We start from the raw sequence: 10,506 nt of genomic DNA, 5'->3' as shown, positions 1-10,506 counted from the left end.
GATATGATTAGATATGGTCGTAATCACATAAAATAATTTGTGAACTAGAAGTAATCAACCATGAATTGAACTGGTCATGAAAAATTTAAGATCTTTTCCCCCGCATCTCCCTCCCCAACTCATTTTGCCTGATTCTCTCTCGAACTTTTAGCTTGTGTGCCATTAATGCAACCTAATATTAAGTCATATATTATTAGACATTCTTTTAATCAGTTAGGTGTATACAATAATGCCTTGAACCACCTAACTCCAACTGATCGTGAGCATGTGGAGGCTTTTTTCCAATATATATATATATTTTCAGTATAGAAGATTCCAATTGTGGGTACCAAGTAAAAGATATTATTAGGTATGGCCTTTGGGTTTAACAAAATGAAGAAAAAATAAAGTTTTAGATGAGCCCAAGGACAAACACAAAAGCCCCACCACTACCACTGCAAAAGCCAACAACTCCAAACTTGCCTCCTTTATGCCTCAGCACCTGTGTACAATTGAGGACATCTAAATTTTATGGATAGGGAGTCGAGGCAGCCATGAAATGTTGCATAATGTTTCCAGGGCAATATTTTCTTGTAAAGATTTAGGAAAAATATTGAGACAATCCATATTGTTTTATCAGTATTTGAACTGGTGTCAATCTTACACTCTTTTAAGTTAATATAGTGTGATTCTCTAACTTGAATTCAAGGTTTTTCTCAAAAAGTGGATCAATATAAAACAATTTATTTCCAACTTGAATCTGGTCAGATAAACTTGGTACGTTGCAAGATCCAGTCAGAATGTGGACTGTCACTGGACAATGATGAATTCATCATTTCCATCCCTTTTATCATTTTTATGATCATCCATAAGTGGTTTTGAGGAATGCCATTTGGGTACAATGAAGAATTCATCATCGTCATAGTTATCTTAAAATTTTCATTACCATCATTATATTTCATATTATGTGTTGATGTATTTTACTTAACTATTTAATTATTATCTAATGTTTCCCTAAAAATTAAACAATAAAACTGACACAAATTATATGCCATCAAATTAAATATTCCTTCTGCTTTTTAAAATAAGAAAACTGGTATCTATTTATAAACTTTCAGTCATAAAAATAATATTCATATTAATGGTGGTAACTAGTTTTATCTTAATTAATTTGAGATCAAATAGATGTATGCGAAACTTAAAATAATACATGACATCATTTACTTGTTAGATTATTAACTTTCACCCTTTAACTTGTTAGATACTAAGTATATTTTATACTTATATCTAGTAATTGACATACTTTAATAGACTCCTTTTACCTTAACTTTACACCTTATTAAAAACTTAATTATTGTTTTTGAAATAATATTTTATGAACTGTAATTTTGGGGTTGATACATTGTGTACTTTTCTCAAAAGGGAAATGGCGTATTTTTAATAATAACTTATAATATTTTTTATGTAAATATAAATGATAAATCCAAGGTATTTTAAGGAAAATGTGAATATAAACTACATAGGCATTAAACTATTAAAATTTTATAATTCAGAAACCAATATATGTCATAAAGATATCTTACAACTAAACTATCGTATACTACTTATTGACGTTAATATATGAAACATTTCATGATGTGAAGGAAATTCATAGAATGACGATTAAGGTAATTATGTAATTTCATTATCTTTTGAATAAGATAAAATAATATCTATGTTATTACATATGCTATCTATTTGTATATAGGTAATGGACACTGATTTGGGTAGACATGATTGTTCTGTTCTTTTTGTGCGAATTGTTGCGAATTGTTCATTCTGTTCCGTTTTCCGAACAGAACAAAAACAAATTCGAACAGAACATCGCACAGACTCCTGTGGGGTTCTTTTGTTCGCTTTGTACAAATTTTGTTCTAGTTTTGTGCGAATGTGCAAATTTTGTTTGTTTTTGAAAAAAAAACTAACAGAACAAAGAACAAGGCCCTGTGCGGTTCTCTTGTGCGAATTTTTTGTTCGTTTAAAACGAACAGAACAAAATGACCATGTCTAGATTTGGGGTATGATCAAATCCTATCCTGAGTAATGTTTTTTCCCAGATCCTCAGTATTTTAAAAGCCAAAAAATCGTTATCCTATGAAAGAATGAATCTAATATTCAATCATCTAGATCCTATTTAACCCTCTGAGAGATTGCTTACCAGCCCAAAACATAAATAATTACAGAGGTAGAGTTGAATTTCCCTTTCCCCTTGTAACTTTTTTAATATTGAAGTTTTCTTACTCATTTTACATGTTTACATTAAATTATTATACATAAGTATTTTCAGGCAGAAAATGAGTATCCATTTTTAAAAACATGTTATAATTGTTCCAGAGTTATGAATATTTAATGAACTTTACGATATTTAATTCTTAGTGATTTATTTTATAATTCAAAATGAATTTTGTAATTACTTAAAATAATTTTTCCTCTTATTTTTTGTGTTTTGACATGTGTCTTAATCCAACACATTTATATTAGACTAGTGCCTGACAGACGTGTTATTATGGCATCAAGATTCATGATACAATGCACCAATAATAGACTAATTTATTTTTTCAATTTTTTTAGCACAAGGAGACCTGGAAATAGGAATAAAATTATCCAAAATGTCAATAAATGTGACAAGACATGGAGGCGTGGACGCAGAAGAAAATCCTAAGATTCAAATTTTAATAAATGTACCCTTGAATTTAAAATAGGAGCGGGGGGCAATGTAGCTTCTTGAAGAGTAACTACTGGAGCTTCATGAAGATCAATGACTGTTGGAGACTTCGTTTCTGGAGTAGCTGCTGGAGCTGCTGAAGATACTGGGGCCAGACGGTAGTCTCCTTTGCTTCAGCTATGTTCTCCACTTCTGATTGAATATCATTCACTACATTAGGATATAAGTAACGAATCCAATGCTCCACACATTTTTCCAGATAGTTTCATACTATTTCTAAGAATTTTTGAATATTGAATGCTAATCTCACATGATAGTGTGATCTATTTTACCTTATTTTCTTATAATATTTGTATTACATTAGAATAGCTAGTTGTGCTATCAAAATAATATGTGATTTTGAGTCACAAGATGTCTCAACCATAAGCGAAAAAACTATGGTATCTTATTTACCTAACTCGAAAACTGTTCTAGATAGGGTAGGGAAGTTCGTGTTTCGTCAACGAACGAACATTGTTTGTAAATGAACAAACAGCTGAAAAATCCTGTTCATGTTCATGTTCAGTTCGTTTGTGTTTGTTCGCGAACGAACACGAACAGGACAAAAATTTAATAAAGAAAAGGGGGGGCACTCTTTGGGAGGGGGGAAGTAGGTAGGTAGAGAGAGAGAGAGAGAGAGAGAGAGAGAGAGAGAATAATCCCTTTCTTGATCGAATAATGACTACAATGGTGGAGGCAACGACTTATCATTAGGAATAATAGAAAAAACCTTCAAAGGGCCAAATCCTAAAATGGAGTAACCCACTCTAAATCGAATATTGAATATAATCGTGGAAGCAACGGCAGATCTGATTCGAGAATAATTCCTTTCCTCGCCGTTTGAATAATAGAAAACCTTCAAGAAGGGCAACTCCTACAAAAAAATCATCACTTCGATCGATTCAAGATCTAAGTTGAAGAACTAAAAAACACAATTTTTTTCTGAAAACCCCTATACACGTCACCATCTCCGGTGGATATTCCTCTCTATCCATGGATATTCTATGCCTCCGTCAACTCTGCTCGCTACTTGTCCAACAATGAGTGGAAAAGAACCACCCCTCAATCTCAGCATATTCGTAGAATATCCACCCAAGTCAAAAGGACAGGAATACAAAAAACGTTTCAATCAACTCCTTTCTCATACGCACGCCCACGTCTTGGCAGATGAAGCGACAGACGCAACTACAGCATCTTCGAAACTACAGCAGAATTGATCTATATTTTTATAAAAAATCGAAACTTCTGAAGCGGGTCTTGGATTTCTTCAACACCCATTTCGTTAAAGAGAATTCTGAGATGCATTTTGTTCTACCCATCAGAGAAGAAGGCAAGATCTTGGAAGAACCGCAAAGATCTGATCTTTTTTGCTGTTAATTGTTGAATTGGAGGAGAGAAGGATGGGAGATACTGGGTATGTGGGAGGAGAGATGTGGGAGATCGAGGAAGTGAACGGTGAGGATGGATTGCCAGTTCAACAGGGCGGAGTTGAAGGCGGTGATGATGTTTACGTAGCGGTGGGGAAGGGAAATTCAAGCGTGGCAGCGCTGAATTGGGCTCTGAAACACGTCGCCAAGCCAAAAGACTTCGTTTACATCGTTCATGTTTATCCTGAGGTCCGGCATATCCCTACACCCCGTGAGTTTGATTCTTCCTCTTTCTCTCTCTCATCTTTTCTCGCTCTAAGCTTTGTTTTCAGTAATCTATATCTCTTGGTGGGCTATCTAGATACATTTTAATCGTGCATTTGTTTTAGGAATGTAGGTTTATCCGATGGTTCTGTCTGATATCTATCATCTCAACTTTGTGTTTATTCGTCTCTTTCAGAGATAGATTTTGTTGGTTCTTATCGTTCTATCTGTTCTCATCATCTCTACTTCATATCCGTTCATCTCTCTGTCCCTGCATACACTCTGTGGGTTGGCTTATATATATTTCTCTCTCTCATCCTTTCTCGCTCTTGGTTCTATTTTGAGCTCCGTGTAACACTTATTAGTTCAATCTCCCAATGAATCTATGTATGCATTTACTCTGGCAATTTTGTTGAATCTGAAAGTTCTATCTTTCCTCATCATCTCCAGTCGATATCACTCATCTCTCTATCCCCACACCCCGTGAGTTTGATTCTTCCTCTTCCTCTCTCATCCTTTCTTGCTCTAAGTTTTGGGTTGGGTACTCTATATCTCTTGTTAGTTCTAACTCTCGATGCTCTCGATATACATTTTTCATCATGCATTTGTTCTAGGAATGTTGGTTTATTCGATTGTACTCTCTGATCTCCTCATCTCAATTTAATATGTATTCTCCATCTAGGATCTTGTTTGGGCAGTCTCAGTCTCGAGTTAGTTCTATCTTCAAACAAATTTTATGCATTCATTTGTCCTAAAACTTTTGTTGATTTTAACGGTTCTCTGTCCTTATCATCTCCACTAAATATCCGTTCATCTCTCTATCCCTGCATACACTTTGTGTGTTAGATTCTATCTCCCTCTCTCTCTCACTCACCCTTTCTCGCTCTTGGTTCTTTTTGAGCTCTTTGTGTCTCTTTTCAGTTCTATCTCTAAATGAATGTATGCATGCGTTTCCTCCGGCGATTATTTTCAATCTGAAAGTTTTATCTTTCCTAATCATCTCTAATCCATATCATTCATCTCTCTATCCCCACGTACACCTTGTGAATTATATTTTCTCTTTCTCTCATCCTTTCAAGCTGTAAAATCTGGTTTGATATTCTCTGACTCTAATGGGTTTTATCTCTAAATGCGTTCCATTCATGCATTTTTTCGAGGACTCTTTGTTGAATTAGGAAGTTATTTTTGTTCTCAATTTTCTCCACTCTATGTCCCTACATACGCCTCATGAGCTAGACTCCATCTCTATCTCTATCTCATCTTTTCTTGTTCAAAGTTCTGTTTTGAACTTTCTCTATCTGTTCTTAGTAATACCTATAATGCAATTTATTCAAGCGTTTATTCTAGAAATTTTGTTGAATTTGAAAGTACTCTCTGTCCACATTACCTCCACTCTCATTCTTTTGTCGCTCTAAGTTTTGTTTTGAGTACTCTTTATCTCTTGTTACCTCTGACTCTCAATGATATCCTGATACAGTTAATTCATGCATATGCTACAAAAATCTTGTTTTATCCGATAGTTTCGTCTGATTTGATCATATTTAATTCATATGTATTCATCTCTTTCGATCTCGCTCAAGGATCTGGTTTGGGCACTCTCAGTCTCTAGTAAGTTCTATCTTTAAACAAATTTTATGCATTCATTTGTCCTAAAACTTTTTTTGATTTTAATGGTTCTCTCTCTCTTTCTCCTCCATTCTCGCTCTTGGTTATTTTTTGAGCTCTCTCTATCTCTTGTTAGTTCCATATCTGAATGAATGTATGCATGCATTTAATCTGGAAATTTTGTTTAATCTGAAAGTTCTATCTTTCCTCATCATCTCTAATCCATATCATTCATCTCTGAATGAATGTATGCATGCATTTAATCTGGAAATTTTGTTTAATCTGAAAGTTCTATCTTTCCTCATCATCTCCAATCCATATCATTCATCTCTCAATCCGTGCACGCCGTGAGGTTGATTTTTCCTCTTTCTCTCTTATCCTTTCTCGCTCTAAATTTTGCTTTGATTCCTCTATATCTCTTGTCAGTTCTAACTCTCAATGCTCTCAATATACATTTTAATCATGCATTTGTTTTAGGAATGTTGGGTTATCAGATAGTTCTGTCTGATCTCATCATCTCAACTTTTTGTGTATTCTTCGTCGCTTTCGTTCTCTCTCTAGTTAGTTCTATCTCTAAATGCAGTTTTTCAAGCACTTGTTCTGAAAACTTTGTTGAATTTGAAAGTTCTCTCTGTCCACATCATCTCTCTATCTCTCTCTCATTACTTCTCACTCTAAGGTCTTCTCTAAGTAGTCCCTATCTCATGTTTTGTAATCCATGTAACTTTATAGAAACACCCCTATGTCTTGTGAGCTAGATTGTCGGTCTAAGTTCTCCTCTCTCATTTCCATCTTCACTGAGAAGTTTCCATCTATTCATAATTCTCTCTCTACATTCATACATTTTCTATCTGTCGTCATCACTTCTAAACCTCTGAGTTAGATTCTACTTCTCTCTCTTCACTTCTCTACCTAAGATATTGCCTGAGAACTATTTATCTAGTAATACTACTTTCACTTAAGGCATCTAATTTCATACATTTTTCTATAAATCCTGTTTTATCCCCTAATTTTATATGTCCTCTCCATTTCTCTCTCTAGCCCTGTCTTGATGACTGAGTTCATCTCTCTCTCTCTCTATCTCTCTCTGACTGGGGGATTTCAGTGGGGTTGATTCCCAAGAACCAGGTGGCTCCTGAGCAGGTGGAGGGCTACATGAATGAATTAAGAAGGAAAAGATCAGAGCTGCTTCGGCCATTCATGAAGCTTGGCGATGATGCAAAAGTAAGAACACCTCCTTACATTTTTCATGCTGTTAATTAGTATGATTTAGATGAGAATGACAGAAATCATATGAAAGTTATCCTCACGTACCATGGCAGTGGAAGAACATGTCTTAGATCATTCAAGAAGTAAAAAAATAGGATGGAGTTGTTGCTAGAGATGTTCAGATAGATTATGAAAACTATTGATTAGAGAGGATAATATAATTTTAGGAAAATTTTAGAGTCAAAGTAGTAAATTTATCACAATTTTGATCGATAAATTTATCAGAATTCCCCCTCCATCAAACTCGATTGATCAGGATTTCAATCATTTTGGTTTGGTCGATCGATCACTATCAAGACAATTAGATTGATATTGATATAGCTTTTTGAACCGTATGATCGTTTACCCCTACTGATTTCTTCAAACGCATGAATAAAGAGGGGATAAAGATATTAAAAAATCAAAAAATTTTGAGAGATTGAGCATCCAAGAGACGTGAAAACATGAAGAACATCTAATGTGCACGTTATGGAGGACTTAAAACAACAAATTTCTAATGGAATCCGTGAAAATTAATTAAAGAACTGTTAGAAAAACAAGAGTGATCTAATATAAGTTCTTGCTTACGTTAATAGGTGATCATGGACACAGTACTGATTGAGAGCGATGGAGTTACTGACGCCATCTTGGAACTCATCCCAGTTCTGCGCATCCGAAAGTTGATCATGGGAGTTTCTAAATCCAATATCAGGTAATAATTTCTATGCATTTGAACTCGTTCTGCATAAAATTCTCTTCTTACAGCCTCTTGGGAAACTAATTTCTAGAATAACAATTGAGAACAGTGATTTCATGCATTTTTTTAATACCCAAATGCAAATTGGCGAGAAAATCTTCAAGGACAGGAATAAATGCATTAATTCAACCCAACGTAAACACTAATCTCATCTACATTTTTCAATCCAAATCCTTTCAGTTTATAATACATTAGTATTATAAACTGATTCAAACCCTCAAAAACTCTAACGATGATATTTGTCTTTTGTCATTATCTCATTTTATATTGTTTTTGGTCAGATGAACATTTAATTTGGAAAGATTAATCGGTACGAAAGGAAGAAAATCCTTGCAGTTTTGTAAGGAATTTTCTTCCATCTACCCTAATCTTTAAGGACAGGAATACATGTATTAATTCAACCCGACAAACACTAATCATAATATTTGTTATTTGCACTGAACAAGCTAATCTCATTTATTTTTTCAATGCAAATCCTTTCAGTTTTTAATACTAATGCACTTATTCAAACCCACAAAAAACTCTAACGATGATATTTGTCATTATCTCATATTATATTGTTTTGGTCAGATGAACTTTAAATTTAGAAGAATTAATCAGTACGAAATGAAGAAAATCCTCGCAGTTTTGTAAGGAATTTTCTTCCATCTACCCTAGTTTCCCCTATGATCTTCTTCAACAATTCATAAAAAAGGATTGAACTTTCACATTATTTTTGGTCAGATGAACTTTAAATTTAGAAAAATTAATCAGTACGAAAGGAAGAAAATCCTTGCAGTTTTGTAAGGAATTTTCTTCCATCTACCCTAATTTCCACTATGATCTTCTTCTACAATTCATAAAAACGGATTGAAAAGGCCAGTTTTTGTGATCTTGGGCTTGATCTGTGGCGCAGGGCGGTGAAGAAGGGGGGTGGGAAAGCTGGGCAAGTGCTGAAGAACGTACCAGAGTACTGCAAGGTCACCGTTATCTCCGAAGGAGGATCAAGGGTGGCGATTGAGGAAGAAGGTTCTACCCATAAACTGCAATCTGTGGGTGAAGATAAACAGAATCGAAATGCCAGAGAGGGGGAGGATGAAATTGGAGATATGGCTTCCTGTACTTGTTTTTCTAGGAAATTTCGATCATGAATTGGTTGTATAATGTGAATAAGGCCATAGATGAGCTGATCGATGGTCCAGAACCAATGGAAACAGCATCTTGGACAGTATTTGATCCAGGGCTTTTAGAATGGATGGAAAAATAGAACACTTCACCCCTTTTTTTTATTTGGGACATGATCAAAAATGTAAATTTGTATGCAAACATATCCAAAATCTTACCAGAATTCAGTTTTGCCATTTAAGAAAGATGTAGACTGGTTATATATCTTCTTCTGATTCTACTAAAATGTGCCACAAGTATAAAGATTAATGCCTCTGGGGAAGTTTGTATGGAAAGACATTCAAGAGTCTTACCAGAATTCAATTATGCTATTTAAGAAAGAGGTAGTTTTGGTTAGAAATTTTATTTAGATTTCATCACAATGTGCCACAAATGTCAAAGATTGATGTCTCAAGAATTCAGTTCTGCCATTTAAGAAAGAGCTAATCATCTTCACTACAAGATGATTAAATCTCAAAGGTTATTCATCTTCTTTAAATTTCATGATAAGGTGCCATAAATATGAAAGCTTTGTGTCTCTGGGGGACAGTGAAATTTCTATGCAAAGAAACCCTACAGTCTTACTAGAATTCAGTTCTGCCATTTAATAAAGAGGCAGTCTTGGTTAGTCATCTTATTTATATTTCATTAAAAGGTCCCACAATAAAAAAGATTGATGTCTCTGGGGGACAGGGAAGTTTGTATGAAAATAAATCCAATAGTCTTACCAGAATTATGTTGTGATACTTAACAAATAGATAGTCGTGGTTATTCATCTTATATAGATTTCATTATAAGGTGCCACAAATATCAAATCTTGATGTCTAGGGGGGAGGAAGCTTACCAGTATCTATTTCTGCCATTTGAGAAAGAGATAGTATTGGTTAGATATATTCTTTTGATTTCATTACAAGGCCACTAATATCACTGCTCTATGTCTTTGGGGGGAAGTAAAGTTTCTACGAAAAGAAATCCAACAGTCCTACCAAAATGCAGTTCTGCCATTTAAGAAAGAGCTAGTCTTGGTTATTCATTTACTTTAAATTCCATTTTAAAGTGCTACAAATATCAAAGCTTGGTGCCTCTAGGTGACAGGGAATTAAAACAATGTACTGTTTAATAACATTGTAGAAGAAGAGATCGAATACTGTTTTTTAATTCGAAGTAAGATTTTCTTATGGATTTGTTCCATTTCCAAAGAAAAGTATTATTTCAACTTTTTTTCTCATTTCATTGGAGCCTCAGTTGATTATTAGCATGTGAATATTTTTAAAGGTTAATATGAATGCATATCTTGATGTTAGAATAACCAATAAAATTCAAATCTTCTGCTGAATCATAATCTGATTCACATGGGCCTATTTTTCCATTAGACAAAAATATTTTTTTTTTCATATAGT

The 10,506-nt window shown here is 34.2% G+C and overlaps 1 protein-coding gene across 1 annotated transcript; it reads left to right on the top strand.

Annotated features, from left to right (window-relative positions):
• Positions 1-3,864: 3,864 nt before the first annotated feature.
• LOC144709875 (U-box domain-containing protein 35-like) lies at positions 3,865-9,282 on the top strand. The gene is made up of 4 exons (XM_078583527.1): positions 3,865-4,360; positions 7,064-7,182; positions 7,803-7,918; positions 8,859-9,282. The coding sequence occupies exons 1-4, from the start codon at positions 4,123-4,125 to the stop codon at positions 9,091-9,093; spliced, it is 708 nt and encodes a 235-aa protein (XP_078439653.1). The 5' UTR covers positions 3,865-4,122; the 3' UTR covers positions 9,094-9,282.
• The last annotated feature ends 1,224 nt before the right edge of the window (positions 9,283-10,506 follow it).

This window comes from Wolffia australiana, chromosome 11, assembly GCF_029677425.1.
Source record: "Wolffia australiana isolate 7733 chromosome 11, ASM2967742v1".
NCBI lineage: Eukaryota > Viridiplantae > Streptophyta > Magnoliopsida > Alismatales > Araceae > Wolffia > Wolffia australiana.
The sequence above is the reverse complement of the archived record's forward strand: the minus strand, read 5'-3'. Positions and strand labels throughout refer to the sequence as shown.